The sequence below is a fragment of the Anarhichas minor genome, unplaced genomic scaffold (genome assembly GCF_050575085.1).
Source record: "Anarhichas minor isolate MPS153535 unplaced genomic scaffold, ASM5057508v1 ptg000043l, whole genome shotgun sequence".
NCBI lineage: Eukaryota > Metazoa > Chordata > Actinopteri > Perciformes > Anarhichadidae > Anarhichas > Anarhichas minor.
Window position 1 is genome coordinate 2,724,489 of NW_027466489.1, and position 22,186 is coordinate 2,746,674.

A 22,186-nucleotide genomic window follows, 5' to 3' on the forward strand; every position below is an offset into this window, starting at 1 on the left:
CACGCAGTTTGAGTCTTTATTCGTGCTTTTCATCGTCTCTCAGGGGTGCCCAATACGTCGATCGCGGAGGTAGTGCGGGCAGATCGCATGCCCGCACTACCAAGTGGCATTTGCCACTTGATTTTCTAACACACGGGTCACCACGTATGCGCGGTCAACCGCGCGAGCTAATTAGTTAGCCTTCCAATTTATTTCTACTAAAGAAGCTAAAGCTGTAGCGCCATGATTTTGTATTGTGCCATAAGGGTTCATGCAGTTATGCAAGGTACGCAAAAATGTATTGTAAATATAAAGTATACTCAGTGTATATCTATATATATATATAAATAGATATTCAGCATTTTTAATGTAGGCAGATCATTTTGACTTGGTCATTTTAAAAGTAGCTCCAAGCCGAAAAAGTGTGGGCACCCCTGGCTTAAACTGTCTGAGAAGTTCGAGGGAGGGCAGAGACTTTGTAGTGGGTTGGTGGTTTTGCCTGTCCTGGCTCTCTGTCCTTCTCTCCAGCCCCTGCTCACTCCCCAGACCTGCCAGTCCTGGTCACATGACATCCCCTCCCACCTACACACCTGTTCCCACTTTCCTCATCAGACCTGTAGTTTCTAGAAAACACACCTAAAAGATTTTACTCTACCATATTTTTGGAGTTTTACGACAAGTAATTGTTCTTTGTATATAAGAAACATTTCACCAACAAAGACCACGCTTCTTATGGTTGCAAATTAGTTTGAAATAACATGACATACATCACAAAAAACATAATAAATAGGAGAACTGAAGCCACCGGGAGATAATTGACACACTTATACAGGGAGACACAGGTTGTTTAATCAAATGAACTCTGTACTTTGTGGTGTTTCAGGAGGAAAACTGACTCAGTTATACTCTCATATTAGTTTCACATCTTCTCCATCAGCTTTGTATGAAACCCTGTAAATAAGACAAGAAGAAAAGACTTCATTCTTGAATCAAGAAATACTTTATTCATCATGTAAACCTTCAGTTTGTTCACATCCCATCAGTAAAGTCTGTTCAATGACTATTGTTCAATGATTTCATGAACACGTTCACTTCATCCTCATAATCTATTTGTTTGACCAGAATCTCATTTATGTAAAAGAGAATAATGAATGATTTACTTATTGATTATGATTATAATAATTAGTTATATAATACATCATAGTACCTCTTTTGTACAACGATTAAGAAAACAACAAGAACAACATTTAATCTGTTATAGAAAATAAACATAATTTCACTTAAAGAAATCTTTACAAAGAGTGCTGAGAACTAAATCTCTTTGATAAAAGAAGCTCTGGTGATTTCTCTCTTTAAGAGCCATGCAGTGGAAGAGAAACAACAACTAACAAATACATCAATACATATATTTATCAAACATTTAAACCTCAGAGCAGTTTACATTTTCATGGAGAGAAATATCAGTTCAGGTCAACAAAGATCATGATGAGCAGTGATAGCCTCCATGGCTAAACAGACACAGGAAGGAGCTCCACCTGAAGACACTCAAACATTTACACAACAATAATGAGAAGATGTCAAAGTACCGCCCACAATATTTGATTGACAGCTGAAGAAAAATGAGCAATTAAGCGACAATGATGGAGACAAAATGAGTTTCAGGATTAAAGCACAAAAATTAATTTGCTGTTCCTTAAATCACTTCTGACTATTTGAGTTTACAGAACTCAGCAGTGTCGTCATAACCGAACATACAAAACTTGAGTCCAGCATAGAGAGGCTGAGTGAATGTGGTCTGGACTCTGTGGAGGAGAGTCATGGTTTCAGAGACGCTGTAGAAAGACAGAATACCTGCTCTGTGATCCAGATACACTCCTACTCTGGAGGACTGAGGACCAGAGACGGGAGTTTGGATGTTGTTGTACCAAAATGTAAAACTGTTTTTGACACATTGTAACATCCAAGATTTGTCATTGTATCCAAATCTACATTCATCAGAGCTCCCTGTTCTGCTGATATTCTTGTATGCGACTGCTACAAAAAACATTCCTCCTCTCTTCTCCACCTCCCAGTAACAACGTCCAGTCAGACTCTCTCTACTCAGGACCTGATAACATGAAGTGAATCTGTCTGGGTGACTAGAATAAGACTGTTGTTCTCTCATTAATGTTGCTTTTCTGTTCCCCTCAGATAATAACAGCAGTGTGTCTGCTGTGTTTGGATCCAGTGTGATTTCACGTGAATATCTTAAGAATCCAGCTCTGGTCTTGGGCTCTGCTTTTGAAGGTGACAGTAAAACGTCCACTTCAGTCACTGCCAGTGAGACGTTTGTCCACTTCTCTCTCAGAACGTCCTGTAGTTTATCTCTGACTTCTGACACAGCCACCGTCACGTCCTCAAAGTAGCTCAGAGGACGGATATCGATGCCGGACGAGTCTGTAGGTTCTCTGAGTGGTGACAGTGAGGGGTAGTTGTGTAGAAACTGGTTGTGATCCTCTGTGTGTGAGAGCAGCTTCAGCTCAGCGTCGTTCCTCTTCAGCTCAGAGATCTCCTGCTCCAGCTTCTCCTGAAGCTCTTTGACTCGACTCACTTCACTTTTCTGCTGGGATCTGACCTGCTGCTTCACATCGGAGCTTCTTTTCTCCATGAGACGGATCAGCTCAGTGAAGATCTTCTCGCTGTCCTTCACCACTTCGTCGGCGGAGCGATTGACGGCCTCCACCTCCTGTTGAAGCAGCTTCACGTCTTTCTCTCTGTCCTGGATTCTCTGCTGGATGTTTAGTCGCCTCACCTCCAGCTCTCTCTGCCTCTCAGTGATTTCTGCTGCAGCTGAGACTGTGTCGTGGCCTTTGTGTTCCTCCACAGAGCAGAGATAACAGATACACTGCTGATCAGTACGGCAGAACATCTTCATCACCTCATCGTGACGAGAGCAGATGTTCTCCTGGAGTTTCTTGGAGGGGTCCACTAGCTTGTGTTTCTCAAAGACAGGGGCTTCATAATGAGGCTGGAGGTGTTTCTCACAATAAGAGACCAGACAGACGAGACAGGACTTGATGGCTTTCCGTTTCCTTCCAGTGCAGAAATCACAGGACACATCTTCAGGTCCAGCGTAGCAGTGATCAGCAGGAGCAGCTTGGAGTCCAGTCTTCTTCAGCTCCTCCACTAAAACTGCTAACATGGTGTTTTTCAGCAGGACAGGCCTCCGTGTGAAGGTCTGCCTACACTGAGGACAGCTGTGGCGTTTCTTCACATCCTCTTCATCCCAGAAGCTTTTAATACAGTTCGTGCAGTAGCTGTGTCCACAGGGAGTAGCCACCGGATCCTTCAGTAGATCCAGACAGATGGAACAAGAGATGATTTCCCGATCCAGCTGAACTCCTTTCTGCGCCATTTCACCTCTCAGTAACAGCAACTGTCTGAGTTTCACTTCACTAGAAGTGACTCTGCTTTGACTTCTGATCTGAACAACATGTGTTTGTTCAGTGAATGGAGCCTGTCAGCTCTATCGCTTCACCACCATGTTGGTTACACCCATCTTTAAAACTGTAGATCTGAAGGGGAGGGAACAAGGAAATATGTGCACAGAGTGGAGGTGGCTGTGTTTGAGAGCAGGAGGAAGAAGGAGTGGTTATCAAGCTGTGGTTCATTCCAGGAAGAGGAGCAGCGCTGTGAATGTGAACTTTGTTTCCTCATTTACAAACAGAGCCTCAGTTAAAACCTGCTCCACGTTTGAAAACATTTCATTTCTTCAGTTGTTAAATATTTCTTGTCTCCTCAGAGGAAGAGTTATAGACAAACATGAAGCCATCAAAAGCCTATTTCTGTTCAGTTTTCTTTTACTGCTAACCTTTTCCAACTCCACCCTATTTTGGAGCAAAACCGCCTAAAATGACATACCCAAATTAAAATGGCTGTAGCTTCTAAACCACTCTGACTATATGGATCAATGAGGTCTTTCTAGAAAGAAAACCCCCTAAGGTTCCTTGTGGAAGTGTCAGAAAACCTGTAGGTCATACAGAAACAGAGCAGTGGGCCTTTGAAGTCAGTAAAAATTGAAGATTTTTGTCCGCCTAAAATAAAAAGTGTCTTTCAGTATAAATAACTGCCTGTGGCTGTATTTTTGCAGGTAAATGACAGTATACGGCTGTAACTACACTATCAGTGAACTGCCTCAAATTTGAAGAAGATTTGACAAAGTACGACCATTCTACAGTGTTTCTTCCATGAAGAGATCCAGGCGGAGCTCAAAAAGGATATTTAGAGACCCAAATGGACACATGGTAACCAAATGATATTCTGACACACTAAAGGTGTTTCTCCCTTTATATTTTGATATTATATTATTTTCCTTTTATTTTTAGCCTTTGCAAATTGCAAAAACTATGTATATATGGTCGAAGATGTGGTGTGTGAGTAGCGGACTTGCTGTGCGTAATGGCTGCGACAGAGCGCACGATCGAGTATGCCAGTAGCTCATTTACGCAAGGTTATATGTTGGTTTACGGTTTACGCAAGAAACAGTCAAGGTTTGCACTATTAGTACTAGCGTTTTCTGAAGGCACTAGTTCCATGGTAAGATCCGCTAGCACATTGTCGGGTCTGTAATGTGTCTTTTTCCGCTGCAAGATCCGACTTGCAGCGGTTATGGTGACTTTAGACAGTGTGTGTTTGGGCTCCGTTTGTGACAAAATCCATAAGAAATGAAAGAAAATAGATGTTTTCTTTGCAAAGATCAGGATTTGGGGCATGCTGGGATACCAAACACGGCCATGTTTTGTGACGTATTTTGCGGAAGCAAGCCGTACGAACGGAAGGGGAGGGGATCGAGGACGCCAGCGTCCTCGCGGGGTGCCAGCTGGCTGACAAAAGAGTTGTCAAATTAAACTAATATGAAACATTTAAATTGCTGTATAATACCTTTCTCTCATATTTAATGTTAAACTTTTAAACATTTGTCTCAAAAGCAGTGGCGGGCTGTGCATTTTATACCTGGGCCTTCACTGCTGTCCTGCAGCTGAAATACCACCTTATAACCTCATGATGGCGCCACAGCTATACAGTTATTATTCGTTTCTAGGGCTGTAACTATATACGTATTCGTATTAAACCGTTCAGTACGAGGCTTACAAACTGAACAATACGTTTGAATAATACTAGTGCATTTGGAAAATGCAGAAGCTTAAATTGTATAAAAATATGTTTTCTGCGCTCATGTAGGAGACAACGGTCTGTGTGACCTCTGAACCGGAACAAAAAAAACGACAACAAAAAAACAGCTCCGCAAGTGTTCTGGGAGGCTACGCTAACTAGCTTAATGTTAAAACAACAGCAGCAACACGCATTCTGCTACACACTCAAGGGCACGGGCCATTCAGATATTAGATGTAAAAAAACAAACGCAGTTGACTTACCAAATACTGTAAAGACAAACTCCATGCTCCTTTCTTTGTTGACAAAGAGTTTCATCCCAGTTAAATCCCAACTCGCAAATCTGTTTCTCCTCCTTATTCAGCCATTGAGTTTAAAAAAAACAAAGCTAGGTAAAAAATAATAATAATCTACACCAAGCAAAATGCAAAAAATGTCATAATTTCTTCCATATCTTTCAATTTGAACTCTTACTACTCCAACTAAGCCTCTGCTTAGGTTTCGTTTTCCAATAGTCACGTGCTCGCCCACTGACCAATCACAGCACACGCTACACCTCACTGCAGCGCTGCACCTGGAAGCTGAGCTGTGTGTTAATGCACACATAGTTGTAGGCCAGCTAGCAGGCTCTGGCACATCAAAGAATATGCCCAACATGTCAAACTAAAGATCTGATTGGTTGAAGACTATGACAATCAACAACATCGTCCCCATTCACTTAAACTGCAAAGGGACGCACTTGTGAGTCTGCAGGCCTTGGGCCTCTGTTCTTACCTAGAGACACAGAGGTGAAATCTGATTGGATAAAAGCTCTACTTAAAACAAGCTGCACTGGAAGCAGAGCAACTGAGGAAGACAGTAGCTGTGCATTGAGAAAATAAGATAATGGGAAAAATATTTTTATAAATTAAAATACATGTAGTGTATTTAAGAACAAATATAAAATTATAAAATAGCTATAACTTTGTGATTCTGTTTAGGCCAGCAGAGAAGGCCTTGCAGGCCCTGATGGCCCACCACTGAATATAACGTTAACGTTACCGGCAGCTTGCTGCTGCAATATAACGTTACCGTTACCGGTAGTGGTGTAACGGTTCACGGATCGATCCGTGATCGGTTCGGATCACACCTCACGGTTCGGCACACTTGTGAACCGTGGATTAATTGATTTTTATTTTTTTTATTTTTACAGTTTAATCATTATAGTGTGTAATAAAGTTTTACTGCTGCTGTTCCTTTTCAAGTAACAAGTCCCCGAATATCAATGCAGTGTCAGTGGACAGATATAAAGCATTAGTGTGTTCACGTGAACGGAGCCTGTTAGACTGTTTTGATGCTGTAGACATTGGCTGTTTTCTTTCAATATTGATCAAAGGACGAGGGTATCAACAAACCTCATGTTGCACTTAAACTTAACAGAATTGAGTATTCTTGAATGTTTTTTATTTATTAATTTCATTTCAAATTGGACATCTTCAATATTTTTGTTTTCATGTAAGAATATAGCCCAAAGTTCTTTGCTTTAAGTGTTTCTTGAAGTTCTTTAATTAATAAATGGTTAGCAAAGTTATATTTGTCTCCTCCCCTTGCTGATCCGAAAAATTATCCGAACCGAACCGTGAGGTTTGTGATCCGTTGCACCCCTACTGGACACCAATATCAAAAATAGTAGCATACTGTTTGCCTACTGACAAAAGTAGACTAAACTTCACACAATGTTACCTAAATGTAAGATTTAAAGTTAGTGTCTAGTTTGCCATCATCACCTGCCACTGTCTCTTTTCAGTTCATCACACCAGACTTTATTGCCCAGCTTCCCATTCACCATTCATCTCTCTTAACAATCCCAACACACATTTAAAACCTGATTGCACCTATCCAGAGATGAATCACAAACCTGAAACCATTGCAGGCAAAACCAGCACGAAAAGTTAACAACCGAACATGCTAACCAACTCAACACTAACATTGCTGCTACGTGACGTGACGTGGGTGTTTCAACAACAGTCTGATCAAAGAGACACCCGCAAACTATTTACATTTTAAGATGCCAATGTGATCCGTTTTTGGGAGCTCTGATAGCCTCGCAGTTTTTTTTCAGCTGAAGGAAAAAAGGAGAATGTTGAAATGATTTTCAATTACATTAGTTTTCAATGATTTGAAAATTGGTCAACTTTTTCCCAGGTTTTCCAGGACACGTGGAAATCATTGTTACTTTTAAAGAGTAATTGTACCAAAAATTATAACTAATCTTATAAATATACTTATTACAATAACTGGGCTTTGCTACTTTATAGTGGGTTATAAACAATAATTACATAGTAATATTCTGCTTATAAATACTTAGCAAGGTGAGTGCAATGGGAATGTAGTTTGTTAAGTTGTCCACTAGCTGTACTGTGCCTTACCTCAAACAATGAAGAAACAAATAAGGAGCTTTTTACTGTTTTTATTGTTGCTGGAGGCTCTAATACAATATGAATCATAAGCTTTACAAAATAAAAACAAAACAAAAATACAACAAAAAGATTCCCCTCAAAAATGGAAACAGACAAAGGTTTCCACTGAGACACAATGACAAACTGTGACCCCCAACAAAGACGTAGTAGGTGAGGAGAGAGAAAAGTTGAATAAGCTGAACAGAGGGGAGGCATGTCATGTTATACACAGTGTAGGGGGGGGTTTGGGTTGACGTTGTGGGTGTAATCACCCGGTGATTATAACAGTCCATCCCCCATGTTTGATAAGTCCACATTTCCACTCACTGCAGCCCCACACAGGCTCACATGCATGCGGACAGAGTGGAGTAAAGAGTAAAAAGATTGTAACACAAACCGAAGGCCGCCCTCGTGGTTACACGTTTAATAACCATAAGAATGAAAGTTATACACCGACAGTAATAATTTTATACAAATATATCAGGGGGGTGTCGTAGACAAAAGTAGGTGCTTGAAATAAATTTGATGTACATAATAATGACAGCCCCGTCGAGCCTACGCCACCTACAGCACCGTGTCCGTTTCCTCGAGGAAGAGCTGGGCCAAAAATCGCTCATTTGAAACTGACCGAGGACACATCAGCTGTGAGAACATCTGGGATTATTACTACAATGACCCTCACACTGTAAGATTATCATTAACTGTGGTAATACTATCATCATATCCATAACATGGGAGAGAAGAGAGAGGGGTGAAGAGAGACAGAGGGAGCGCGAGTGAACGGCTTCATGGCAGATGAGATGCATGAAAACAAAACCAGACGGAAAAAAAACAAAAACAAATAAAAAGCTATGCATTTTCTCCTTTTTAGTTTTTTCCACAAACAAACAAGAGTGCAGCAGTGAAACAGGCGTGGAGGGAGAGAAGTAAAGAAACAGAGAAAAGATGGCGGAGATGAGGCAGAGAGAGTGAGAGACAGAAGAAAGAAACAAAAAACAACTCTAGCTGGTATGTTTGCGTTTGAGTGCCTCCATCAGGTCGACCTTCAGAGCCTCCTGCTTTGACTTGTCAGCCAGAGTCTGAACACTCCTGTGTGAGAGAAGACAAAAAGAGAAGAGAAACAATCAGCGCCTACAACATCAAAATAAGAAACAACAACAACAACAACAGCGAGAGAGACCGGAAAAGTTTCTCCAGCGAGACAGAAACACTGTAAGTTCAAGAGCAACGTTAGACAGACAGCACAGTCCAACTCCTGTGTGGAGAGAAGATGGTGAGGAATATGCATCATCACACATCTGTACACACGGCACACATTCATGTCAGGCAAAGAAAAACCAACAGTTAGTGATGTCATGCTGTTGAATCATGTGCTTTACCTGCCGACACGGTCTTGTAGCAGGACTCACTAATCTTTAATTATTTTAAGATGAATAATTAACTGAGAATTATGTGCCAATATAAAATCTAAATCTTCATGGTAACACGGAGTGAGTAGTTGATATATGAAAAGTAATTTTGTGGGTAAAGTATACCTTTGCGTTTCTGAGGAAAATAATTGTTTTAAACAGAGGAGTGTGTCAGAGCACTTTGTCCTATCACTGCTCTGACAGGACAAAGTGCTGCACTCACAATCAACACACCGTTTAAGGAAACCTTATTTGGGCAACAAACTGCGAAACATCAGGGGTGCTTTGAATACTCGGACATGGTTTGTGCGTCGCTCCCTCAGAAGGTTCGTCTGTTAGACTACAAGGTAAACAAAACATGCACAACATGGCTGCACAGCTGCTCAATGTTCAACAAAATGTATTCATAAAGCATACAGTTCCACATACACACTCAAGAGTCACCCGAGAGCCTGAACCCTCACAAGCACATAAAATACATCTGACCATCTGATGCTGGAGGACACATCGTCTGTCAGCCTCAGTTTAGACGCTAAATGAACTAATGAATCTATTGGTACCAGCCATGTTAGCTTGTTGGGAACGAGGCTGAATGACGCTTCAAAGTTCGGCTTCGGTGAAGGAAACTGAACGCGCATAGAACATTTTAAATGTTTGGTTTAACATTGTTTTAGTTGTATGGTTTTATTTTGTTTTGGTCCAGGAAATGGTTTACATTTTGGGGAGCAACTTGTTTGAGTGTAACCCAAACCACAAAGGGACAAAAAAAAAAAATAAAAGGTTTAATGAAGTCTTAAGTAAAGAGGTAAAAATGAAACAAGTGTGGTTTACATTTGATACTACCGTGTCATTTGCAAGTGCCTTCATTTCAAGTGTTGATTGTTAAAAGAAATGGTATTTTCGGAGGGGTCCCTTGACCTTACACCTTTAAAGATCGCTAATGGAAATGATTTATAGGTACCTTAGACATGCCCAATTTATAATAACCCCATGCAGTTTGAGGCAAAATCCATGCAGTTGTTTGCGTGCAGTAAAACTGTATTATTTTCGGCGATTCTTAAAAAGGTGTGATTGAATATTTCTGCATACTGGGGTCTCTAAACAGTCTTGGATGACATACGTGTGATGACGTTAGTCCCCATAGCAGACATTTTTATTAAACTCAACATCACTGTATAAAATGACGTGTTGTGACCGGACGTTTCTGATTTGTATCATCTTCTACTTTACGTTCACAGTTGGCTTGTTGTAGATAAAAGCTGTATTTACATCTCAACAAACAACCGTCTAGTACAAAACGCCCCACGTGCCTAAGATCTAACGATGTTTAAAATGTGATCAATATCTTAATCACACAAACATCAGTCAATATAGGACACTAGACCTAGAGAGATGAGGTGGACAGATTGGTCAGCTGATAAATTAACAAAACTTCTCTTGACTTATTGATTTATGAGAGACAGTTTTGGAGGATAGAACCAGGAGGAGAGTTCAGACCATACTTCAGTTTGAAGGTCACCCCGTTTGGTGTTTTTAGAAGTTTAAAAAGTGTGTTGAGTGAGCAGCTGTGTTTGGAAATATCAAAGATGTGTCTGAAGTAAATGTTCATCTTCCTTCCTTAAAAGTACTGAGCACCATCAGAGAGTGAGCACCACGGACGGGGCAGTGAGGAATGAGCAACGTTGTCCCGTGTTGGTTTTGTACTTACCCATACACACTGAAATACACACAAACACACACATGCCAGGTTGTACCTCTGACCCTAGTCAATGAAGATCTGACGCTGGGTGAGGACCTGCGACAGCTCCTTCTGGAGCTGCCGGTACTTTTGGTTATCGGGCAAAGACTCAATAGATCTGCAGCACAGAGGAGAGGCAGCAGGGAAGGAGAGGTGACAGAGGATGGACAGGAGGACAGACAGTGAGAAGAATGGCAGCAGAAGGCAATAAATAAATAAAATAGGATCATAGGAGGGGGATGGGGAGGAGGAGGTTAAGCGAATACAGAAGAAATCCAACTGAAAAGAGGGGAAGCAAAGGTAGGTTTCAAAAAAATTTAAAATGACAGAAATTGACAAAAGATGTAAGAAAATGTCTGCTGGACAGGTCAACAGACGGTGAAGCAGAAGTAAACGGTCTCTTCTCTCAGTAAGACCGGTACAACGGACCCGGCTGACTGGAAGTCCTGTAAAAGGAGAGAGGGAGGCAAGTCATGGAAGCAGCTCATGTAGTGTTACCTTAGGCCGTTGACGATGTCCTTGGTCTTCCCAAAGTAGATTTCATTCAGTGTGGAGCGAATCTTGTTCTCCATATCCTGGAACGCAAATCAAAACATTCTTAACTTTAAGTCCGGTTTATTCTCCGGTTATCAACGACAACATTGTTCGATAATTACTTCATATGTGTGAAATGTGCTGAACATGATACACAGTGACACTGGTATTTCTTCATTAGTGTTGCACTATTGCACAGAGATGCATTTCCGTTACTAGAAATACCTGTTATTACGATACAATACAAACCAACACTAGTTGGTTTAAGACTAGTTTAAGACTACACAGGCCGGCTTCATCTGCAGGGCGGCGTGATTACCGGCCTAAACATAATAATGGTGGTGTAGACAGGAGATACAGGAGATACAATATAAAGTATGCAACTATTAAATCCCAATGACGATCTGCAGAACCCTGTGTAGGAGACCTTTTCTTGAGAAACATTACATTGCAGGAGAGTTGAATTAATGCTAAGCAGTCAAACAAGCAGGACATCAGATATACTGACTTCGACAAGGCGGCCAATGTTGGCGATGTGGGGTGAGGACTCTCCAACTGTCTCGTCTTTTTCCATCTGTGAAACGATGAGACGACACGTTGAGTTAATGGATGACCACAGAGAGGCTGGACGTGTCAGCAGTGGTCTAGTCCAACACGTACCTGTCTAGTAAGACTGCCGCCCAGGTTCATGGTGCCGGAGCCGGTCTTGGTTGTCTGGAGCCACAGCATGACGGTGGAGGTGAGTTTGTAGTGAGCAGTACGACCGCTGGACTTCTCCTGCTCGCACAACAGACACAGCAAGCAATGAGACAAGACTCCAGACTAAACCTGGAAGTGTTGCACCGCATCGCAGTCTAAAGATGTATGACGCCTCGTCTGCTACATGTAACTGATGTTAACCGTCATCTGCAAATGTCATGCACAGTTTTCGTCTTTACTCGTTCTGACTCCCTCTAAGAAAACAAAAAGTCTGGGCGGGATCAAATTCAAGTGTCAACCTATTTCCCATCAGCTGATTCTCACCTGCACCTCCACCACATGGATGGAGTCCCAGCACCCTTTGATCTTCTTGGATCCATCCCCGGCCTTCTTGATGAGAATAACTCCAGCGAAGCCATGATCCAAGTCCCAGAGGTACACAGAGGACACGCCGCCCTCAAAGTACCTGAAAAAACACACCAAAAGGTCACAAGAGGGCGACGCTGACCGGTTATTAAAACTTCCCACGAGGTTGCCTCCTTGGAACTCACAGGTCTCTGTACTGGTCAAAGGCGTTATTGGCTTCGACCTCGAGTTTCCTCAGGCGAGCTGAAGGCATTGCACCGTCTTCAATGGGAGGTTCATACTTATTACTCCACGGGGATCTGGTGATTTTAAAAAGGACATTACAAAACCCATTAAAAGCCAAGGAAAACGTTTCAGTCACTGCCTTTGGTCCATGACTGAAGTGCAGTCATAAACTCGACCTGTAGGAGTCGCCGTCTCGGTTGTAATCGCAGAGCAGATAGTCTTTCCCCACCACCTTGTCCCGGGCGATCTTCAGGGGCTGGTCCACAGAGGAGAGGAGGTCCTCACACAGACTGGGCACCTGGACACACGCGGAGAGAAAAAAGCTCAACATCAACACACTGTTTTCCACAGCACGGATACTTTCATGTGCTCAGCCGCAGAAACTTATGCAAGTTTGTAACACATCTCCTCAGACACGTTATTAAAAGTGTTCCGTTTGTCTTGAAACATATGAGCAAGATATTTTGGCCAGTGCAGACTTCCTGTACGAGATGCCAACTTCTAAAACGTGCAGGACTGAAGGACCAGAGTAGACGGCAAAAACAAAAGCAGCCTTGTGTTTAATCCTCTCATTCTGGTCAAAAATGAACTGGAACTTCATGTCTTTCACATTCCAGCTCCAATCAATGAGCAGAGGTTACTGAATCAACGGGAAACATAATATCTAAAGGATAAGGTGGTACAAATTACTTCTCACAGACTGACATGGACTCCCCTCTCTATGTCCTCCAACATCAGAGTACAGACACAAAGGAGGCACTGTTTCCCTAAAGAGAAAATCCCCCCGAACACACACCTGGCAGCCCAGACTGATAAGACAAGGGAAGGAGGGGGGGGGGGGGACACAAAGCCCAGTGGGAAGAGAGTGGTAGGGGAGAAAATGGAGAGCAGATAGGACGGGAGAGATATGGGTAAAACAGGAAGGAAAGAGGTGATTTCAGGTGATTCTGAGTCACCAGGAAGAGTTTGAGCAGAGATGGTGGAGCCAAATAGTGCCTGGCAGTGGAGGTGATTGACAGCTGCGCTAATAGGCGCTAACAACCGGACACAGTGAAATGGGTGAGGAGAGAGAGACGAAGCCCGGGTAGAGAGAGGTTAAAGGTGAGGGAGGAGGGAGGTGAGAACACATATGCCCACAAAACAAGGTGTCATGCAAACAATGGTAAAAGTGTGGTTTGATTGCGTGTCTGATTTTGCTTAATTTGTCGGACTGAGCTGGCACTGCTCTGTTAAAATCCACCAAACAGGTCTAACAATTTCAAAATGTTTATTTAAAACAGAAAAATGTAGGAAGGAAAGAAATTATTAATTTACAAGTTATTAAAGTGTTGCACTGAGGATTAAAAAAACAAAAAAAAACTTCTTTTGTTATATCAAATGCTAAAAATAGCCCCAGTTACCCAGATGTCACCCTGATGTGCAGCAACTGTCACATTGAAACAAGATCAAAACCACAAGAGGCCCCCCCCCCAGCTTCTGGTCGGTGAGTCGATTGGTTGGTTGACGAGTTATTCTCCGTCCAACCACTGGTGTTACTTTATTAAAGAGAAAAGTGCTTCTTATTACATCATCTATGAGGGCGGGAAGGAAGTGTGTGTGCGTGTATGAGAGAGAGTTAGCTCATATCTGTATTGAAGGGTAACACGTTTTGCTGCCGTTTTTTCAACGATAAAGAACAATGTCATTTAAACTACTTAGCCTTCATCTTCCCACTACAGTGGGTGGGGAAGAGAGAGGTCAGCTTTGAGTCGGTTATCATTTAAGTATAAAATGATTAAGTTAAAATAACAAAATAACGGAGCTACCAGCCGTTAACGGAGGCTCCGTTGAGTTATATTATGATGCGAAGGTAAATTATAACGTGATCATGATGTGTTACACCTGTTAAACTTTATTTTTGACACACTGGTATCGGATCGGTACAAGTTTAGGTATCAGAATAAATATTGGGAAAGAAAAAATGGTTTTGGAACAATTTTCAATTCGAGTTAGAATGTGTCCGTCATTATCAATTTAGAAAACAATTATTTATTACTATATCTCGCTATTTGATTTCATTGAAAGACGATAAGTTATCATATTTAATTATCAGCCAGCCCTATTCAGAAGCCGACTGTGGTCCAATATGTAACTTACAGAAGTGTGACCACCTCCTCATGTGCGAGGTGGACTGTGAGGGACACAGCCGGCTCTCTGCCTGCGTGTCCCCGTAAAGAAACCAGAGAGGACGAAGCAAAGACAGTAACTCACCAGGTCGATGAGGTCGCTGAGGTTCTTCTCGATCTGCTGAGGAGGCAGACGCCTCATCAGGTCCAGAGCACAGTCCAGCTGCTGGTCGTTCTGAAAACAGAGAGACAACGGTTACAACACTGTACGATCACTTTATAGTTAAACACATCAGCTCAGCGCTTCACAGCCCGGCAGCTTCCCTCCACACTCACATTCAGTGTGTTACTGTATACTGGTATGTTTCAACTGACCATGTTTCAAACAACTGTTATAACAACGTGGAGCTCGTGAGGCAACTTGACAGATTTAAAAATCTGGCAGAAAGTGAGTTACTCATAAAACGTTCTGTCGTGTAAAACCATGTACGTCAGAGGTGAAGTCAAATATTTACTATTCAATAATTGATAATACTTGTCTTCTTTTAACAGAGCAAAGTTACAACACTATTAATTTGTTCTGCGTTTCTCACAACAGCTGAAGTAGAAAGCCAACAGATCCAGCTGTAATGATGTAAGACAACAATATTAATCGTTTCATCATATTTAAAAATTGGTTTCACATTTAAGTGGAATGTAATGTCCTGAAAAAAAGCTGCTTTCAATTAGTGTTTACATTCTGGAGCACTTTGTCTTTGATATGATGTCATAGATCGGTGATGTTTATTGGTATATTAAGCCTGATCAAATTACAGGTCTTTTTTATTTTTATAAATGGCCAGCTGTTTAAAATGCTCATACTCGCAGTCAAGATTGACAGTGTTGCAAGAAAAAGAAACACAGAGTGGCACAAAAATGATATATTTGCAGTAAGTGTTAGTGACGCTCCCCTCAGTGAGGCCCAGCAGAGAGTAGAGTAGTAGATTGTACCGCCACATCTCTAAACTTCTGCTGTTTGAACTTCAGTATTATGTTCATGCTGAGGATTAACAAGGTTTTGTTCAAATCCAGAATCTTCCTGCAACAACAACACTAAACACTAGTGCCGGGGTCTCCACAGTCCCCCGTGTGCCGTCTTGTCTCGAGTACATTATAAATCAAGTGGGAATCTTCCATTTCAGGTTATAACCTTTTGAGTACAAAATGTCCTCTTTGAGTTACTGTCCCTCTTCTGCAGCTCAACAAGTAAACACTGCCTGAGAAAACACAAACTCTTGTACTGAAAATACGTCGACTAACTCAGACTGCTGAAGCTTCACCATATCGTCACATAAACTCTGAAATGTTGTTTTAACGGAGAATAAGGACTATGGATTTTTTACCCCATCCCTTACTTTGTAAGCGCATTAAGAGGTTCTCTCTTAAGGGCCAGTAGAAACAGGAGGAATGATTACATTAGACAAAACCTGCTGCCATTCATACGGGCACCTGACTATTGTTTAAAGACACACTTGAAAAATTGTGAACCTAATTGTGAAAAGCCCTGCTGTGCTAATGAGGAGGCTCTCGGTTACTGTGCAGTTGTATTAAGTAGGAACATACACGCAGGTATTGGATCAGGACTGAGTATTGGTATGCTCTCTATAAATAATGACCACCACAATGATAAAGGCCCGCTACATTCTGGACGAGGGTATGAGAGGAGCTGCTGTGGAGGAAATATCCACACCCTTGCAGGCAAACTCTGCTTGCACTGAGAGACGACAGGCAACGTTTCCAGCTCAGCAGACTGAGCAGCACTCATGATTTGTCATGCGTTACAGATGAAAGAGCAATTGTCAAAAGTTTGACCTCATTGCATTTCACAGTGCAGAAAACTATCTAACTATCCAACATGTGGCTCGTCTGAACATATCCAAATAAGTGAGGTCGGTGAAGATAGTCCATGAGCGGTCAAAGGATGCGTTCATCTGGCTGTGAGGCGTGTGTCACGGAGCACAGGCGGCACATTTGAGTGGAATCGCTATCAGCTTATCGTCAAACAGCAGCAGGTAGTGTGGCAGAGGAAGAGTCGTACTGAGGTGAACTACAAACAGGTAAATATCAACACTGTAACTTAGGCCGAACTTCATTTTTATCTTTGGTTATATACATAAACTGTATATAAGAAGTGGGCGTAGTCATCGTGACGTAGTCATCGTGACGTCACCCGTTGGTTAGTGGACTGCTGTTATGAAGCTTCGAGTCAGCGATTTTGTCGTCGCCATCTTTGAATGCGGCCATCGGCATTTTTTTCCCCCGCAACCGATGAACGGAAGTTACGATATTGGGATTGCGGACGAGGGAAATTAGCGGCAGCGACCCGTCAATCACAGTATGCCCGCCTTAAAGCATACTCCGCTCTATGGTCCGCTTGATTCTAAATGAGACCATAATTTACTAAATGAACAGCATCCTGTATAGACCATAAACTCATGTTTACTGAGGTAATAACTCAAGTGAGAAGTAGAGTCATTTTCTCATAGACTTCCATACAATCCGACTTTCTTTTGCATCCGGAGGAGTCTCCCCCTGCTGGTCAGTAGAGAGAATGAAAGTTTTAAGACACTTCCGCATCGGCTTCACTCGGCAGAACCGGAGGTTGCTGCCTAGTTTTATATGTTGCCAGCAAAAGTTAAGTAGCTTTTTAATTTGGCACCAGACAAGTAGACAAGTAAAATATATAACTTTACAAGACTCTAATATTTATAATGCTCTTGGAACGCGGGGCGTTTTGTTTTCTTGCTGCACAAAGCTGTCAATTCAAGTAAAGGACTCTTGACGTTTTAGTGCGTCAGCTAAGTTAACCCAAAACATCTGCTCTCACATCACTGACTAAGGGTATCAATCTCTGACCCGATCTCCTTCCACACAGACATCCTGGCCGACCAGTAGGTGCAGTGACAGTAGAATAGTCCCTCATCCTTCCCACACGGTGATCACTGTCAAACAGTCTTCACAGCAGAAGAAATGAACTGAACAAATGGACGTTTGGAAGGCATGAATTTCCGAGTTTCTCACAGGAAATTGGTGAAACGTGGCCACATGTGTTTGTCAAACTAACTTCAGCCTGGTGTTGTGTGACCCACAATGCATTGTCGAGTGTTTTTCTCACACATTAGAACCTGATGGCTGATCGTGTCTTTTTGGGCCTGCTCCCAGCATCGTGACATGAAGATCTGATTAATTACTGCAAAGCGAACGAACGACGTGACCGATCAATCAAACCATATTTAAATGTAAAACACTAACTATCAGTGTAGGAACTGATGGTAGGTTTTGTAGAATTGACAGAAATACTGTAAAGTGTGTTTTGTAACAAACACTAAAAACCTCACCATCATCACAATGAGCCCAAAACTCATTCAGAATCTTCAATACAGCCTTTTGGTTACATGTTTGAGTTGTTTACTGAGGATTGTTTTGTTATGTACTTAGTCACCCAGACTCAGCTCATGTTTGAGAGTCAATGTCCCCAATAAACTAGTTTGTGAAGCAGCTGGCCAGTCTTTAACTGCAGATAAACATTCCTGTATGTTTTATCCAGAAGGAAACATTCCTTTAACAAAACAGTCTTCCTTTTACTGTCTCTGTTGTGTAGCAGTTTTATGATAAATTAAATGTAAAATATTTCACTTATCAGAAAAGACAGGACTGCATTGCTCAGCCTTCCCCCAAGAATTTCTGTTTCTCTCCCTTAACTGTGCAGCGAGCAGCAGGACATTAGTGAGCACTGAGCAGGGGAGGACAGACCAGCCACAACATGAAACTCTGGGGAATGTGTAAGAAGATTTAGGAAGTTGAGTAACACTAGAGGGACAACCCCATTATTAAGCTAAGCCTAACAGGTAACTATGCCTCATTCATTTTCATCTGAGCATTATCAGACAGTGCCATAAAAGTCACTACTACAGTAGTTAAAATGTTTTTACAGTAACTGAATTAAGGTTAACTTTAATGTTGTGTAACTGTGTTTACCAACTTCTGGTCACTTATAACGTGTCATTACAAACGTCACAATCGGTATGAAAGCCCAGAGATAAAATTGTTTTTTTGCCCCGTTACATTATTTGTTATACTCATTTTATTCACCTCCCTTTTAGATGTTGACAAAACTCTCCACCGTAGCTTATCTATGAAGTGACTCCTGTTAAGTGCAAAAGCCTGACAGAGTGTACTCATGCAACTGCTTGCTGGTAAAAGGGCAATGACATGTTATAAAGTAGAAAACCCTTTTTCCATAAACATTTTCCTAAAGGATGACCCTGACCATAACAGAAATTTCGAGGCAAAGTCTCCCGTGCCATTTCCTCTCCTCTGAGTTGCTTTTTGCCCGTCTTAAAATCTCTCTCAGCTGATGAATCAGTCTGCACCATCGGACACCTGCGCTCCTTGACACAGTGTTTACCGGTGCTCCTGTCTCTGTGTAAACAATAGCTCAGACCAACAACCCCCGGGGTCAGGGGAGGCGGTGAGGCTCAGCCAGCAGAATGGATGAGGTGAGGCCGATGAGATTGGGCGACCGTGGAGAAAAACCAGCTGCTCTTCCAAACTCAGGCATAAGAAAATGTAGTCTTTACTACAAAAACACACCGTTGTGCTCCATTATGCAAGAACAGCTCTAGTCAAACATGTACTCTATATATATATATATATATTGTATAATATTTATATGCAGCAATATTTTTCAAGCATAAATACATGATCAATTACTGCGATGTCAATGCCATATAAAGTTATTAGATAGGAAAATGTTTTTAAAAACAAACATGCAACAGTAAACAATAACTGCTGGTATGATTTGAAGGGAATGTCAGAGTTTAACATGTTCCTATATCCAAAGTTAAGATCAAACTCGTCGGGCAGGAAAAGCTTGAGGAGGTTGACAGCTTGTCGTAGTTAGGAATAGGAGGAGCAAGCAGTCTTATTTTAGCTACAGGCAACCAAGGGCTTGACTATATTAGCCCGTGTGTGCGTGTGTGGTGCACGACTGGATAACTGTGTGTGTGCGTGGGAGGGGGGGCACACCTTATATTAAGACTTCACTGATACTATACACGATCTTGCAAACCCAAAACATCCTGTGCTAACTTTATGCCTACGGGGCATCTAGCTTGGCTAGCTACTAGCTAACTAGTTGGATGAAACAGCCGCTAGTTTAGCATCGGAGCTAATTCATTGGTATCTGGTACGGGGACGTTTTGCAAACACAGCAACTTAGATGTGTGTCGGTGATTTATACACTTGAATCCCCTGCTGCTGCTGCTGCTCTCAGGTTACCACCCAGCACCTCCAGCTAGCGTTAGCCTAGCTTAGCACCGCTAGCCGTTAGCAGCAGCCCCACCAAAACCCTCTTACCCCGTCCCTGTCTCCTGCAGCTCTACCGTGGCCCTTACCATGTCTGCGGCGGTCTCGGCGGGGCAGGGGAGCACGATGACTGTACACCTTCGCTTTACTACGGTTCAACAGATCACTCCTCGCGTCTCTTCCTCTTGTGTTGTTTTTATAGTCCCCCACGGAAGCTGTTTTGTTCGCCTCTCCCTCACTGAACCCAGCCCTGTCAGCGAAATTCACTTCCTCAACCAGGCTACAGGAAGAAGGCTGCAGTCAGAAAACACAGGCCTCGGTTGCACATCCGGGTCACTCCGGGCTTTCTCTGCAGCAGCCAATAGCGAAGGTGCAAGAAAGGCATTGCCAAGTATGGAAAGAGAGGAGTGGTGCAGTAAATGTGCACTCAGCGGGCAGGAGATAGACAAATACGCTGAATATAGTTGAAAAAAAAAGCCTTGCTCGACCAACGATGACTGGAAACTGCTGTTATATGAAGGTATATTTGTGTCTTTATTACGCAAACAAAAAAAAATGTTTTAAAAGCAAATGTCTCGCACTGCAATCAAAAATCAAGTTTGTAAGTGAAAATATATAAACTGAGAATAATTTATTTGTTAGTTTTGCTTATGAAACTAGAATTTTTGGTTAAAAAAATAAAATCTTTGGTTAAAAACAAAACAATCTTTGGTTGAAAAAAAAAGCTTTGGTTTTGAAACCAAAAGCTTTGAAACCACAAGCTTTGGTTTTGGTTTTGATGTTTCATAAGCAAAACTAACAAATAAATTATTCTCAGTTTATATATTTTCACTTACAAACTTGATTTTTGATTGCAGTGCGAGAAATTTGCTTTTAAAACATTTTTTTTGTTTGCGTAATAAAGACACAAATATACCTTCATACTGTTAATGCAATGTTTACAGAATATTACTCCCTTTATTAATTTTATTTTAAAATGTCAGCAATTATGCAAATCAAAATAATGTATTCATATTCCTGTTTTTTACATTCATATGTTCTACCTTTATTTCTGATCTAATCCTTTTAATACACATATACCGTCTGACATGAGACAGACATAAGTATAATTATAATTCCTTTATAATACATTTATTTTTTATTTCCCTTTGTCATTAAAGATTTTTGTATCAGTCAATGACACCATATATAGTAGTCTCTTTATTTCACTATTACTTGCTTTTTATTTTGTTTTATTTTTTATTTATATGTATAAGCTCGTATTCTGAAGACTCCCTCGGGTTTAGTTTGATTGGTTTTAAATGGAATAGCAATGTACCTTTGTTTGTATTATGCAACAACGACGCAAGTATACAAGCAGGTGAAATGAATGAATGGATTTTTACAATACCTAAATGTGTTGACGGTGATGATCGATCATGGTTAATGGGCTGTTGTGGTGGATTTGGCGACACCTATAGTAACTGGTGGTTCATTAATGCTTTTAAAAAAATATCAAAACAGAATGAAATGAGTCTTTGTAATGTAAAATCATGTCTACTGCTGATTGCAACGTTAATCAATACCCAACTCTTTCACCTGCCATTGAGTTAAATGTGTTGGTTTGCTGGTGTTCTCCCTCAGGATTAACCAACACTTAGTGAGTCATTATTCTGGTTTGATAGAGCTGCAGACTCATGACTTTGGATGATAAAATGCACAACTTGTATATTTTTTTAAGGATCAAATTTGCTATCATAAGTATGATTTTTAATGTTGTACATCACATATGTGAAAGTTTCCCTACTTATTGACAATAGGTAAGGTCATTTCTCCCCACAGTCTGGGTTAATGTCTTTCGTGTGACAATCTTTCAGGGGTTAGCGAGCAAGTATATCTTTATTATTATTATTTATAGATATTTCTGATTTATTTATAAAATTCTCCACATCAAAGACACCACCGCATTGTTCAAATATGCGTTCTGCCCTGAAGCTGCATGTGCATCCTGGATTGTTTGTAAATGGGCAACCTGCCTGTACACCCCTCCAACATCTGTATAATATTTACTGAGAGGAAAGCAGCATCTTACAGCATGTAGTCCGCTGGAATTTCATTAGAGTAGGAGTAATCTAGCTACAATCTCAAAAATTTACGCTATGAACACAATAATGTGTTTTAAAAAACCACGATGAAGGTGGGGCTCAAGTTCCTTCT

At 41.4% G+C, this 22,186-nt stretch overlaps 2 protein-coding genes across 3 annotated transcripts; both read right to left on the reverse strand.

The window, feature by feature from the left end:
* Nucleotides 1–960: 960 nt before the first annotated feature.
* On the reverse strand, nt 961–4,225 carry LOC142970622 (tripartite motif-containing protein 16-like). The gene has a single exon (XM_076110960.1). The coding sequence runs from the start codon at nt 3,371–3,373 to the stop codon at nt 1,688–1,690; it is 1,686 nt and encodes a 561-aa protein (XP_075967075.1). The 5' UTR covers nt 3,374–4,225; the 3' UTR covers nt 961–1,687.
* A 3,338-nt stretch (nt 4,226–7,563) lies between these two features.
* Nucleotides 7,564–20,293, reverse strand: capzb (capping actin protein of muscle Z-line subunit beta). 2 transcript variants are annotated; one of them, XM_076110545.1, is made up of 10 exons: nt 20,080–20,293; nt 14,790–14,879; nt 12,716–12,837; nt 12,500–12,613; nt 12,273–12,414; nt 11,910–12,026; nt 11,758–11,823; nt 11,214–11,290; nt 10,732–10,833; nt 7,564–8,657 (listed from the first exon to the last, which is right to left on the reverse strand). In XM_076110545.1, the coding sequence occupies exons 1-9, from the start codon at nt 20,080–20,082 to the stop codon at nt 10,740–10,742; spliced, it is 825 nt and encodes a 274-aa protein (XP_075966660.1). In that variant the 5' UTR covers nt 20,083–20,293; the 3' UTR covers nt 7,564–8,657; nt 10,732–10,739. The 2 variants fall into 2 exon arrangements, with proteins under 2 accessions (XP_075966660.1, XP_075966661.1); XM_076110546.1 differs by lacking the exon at nt 10,732–10,833 and having other exon boundaries at nt 20,080–20,289.
* Nucleotides 20,294–22,186: the final 1,893 nt, after the last annotated feature.

Bases quoted from the DNA above. Each gene is read 5' to 3' on its own strand.
- LOC142970622 (XM_076110960.1), bottom strand. From the start codon at position 3,373: ATGGCGCAGAAAGGAGTTCAGCTGGATCGGGAAATCATCTCTTGTTCC.
- capzb (XM_076110545.1), bottom strand. The intron at 12,415-12,499 runs GTGAGTTCCAAG...GTGTTTTTTCAG, and splicing joins TTTGACCAGTACAGAGACCT to GTACTTTGAGGGCGGCGTGT. The intron at 11,824-11,909 runs GTACGTGTTGGA...ATCGTTTCACAG, and splicing joins GCGGCAGTCTTACTAGACAG to ATGGAAAAAGACGAGACAGT.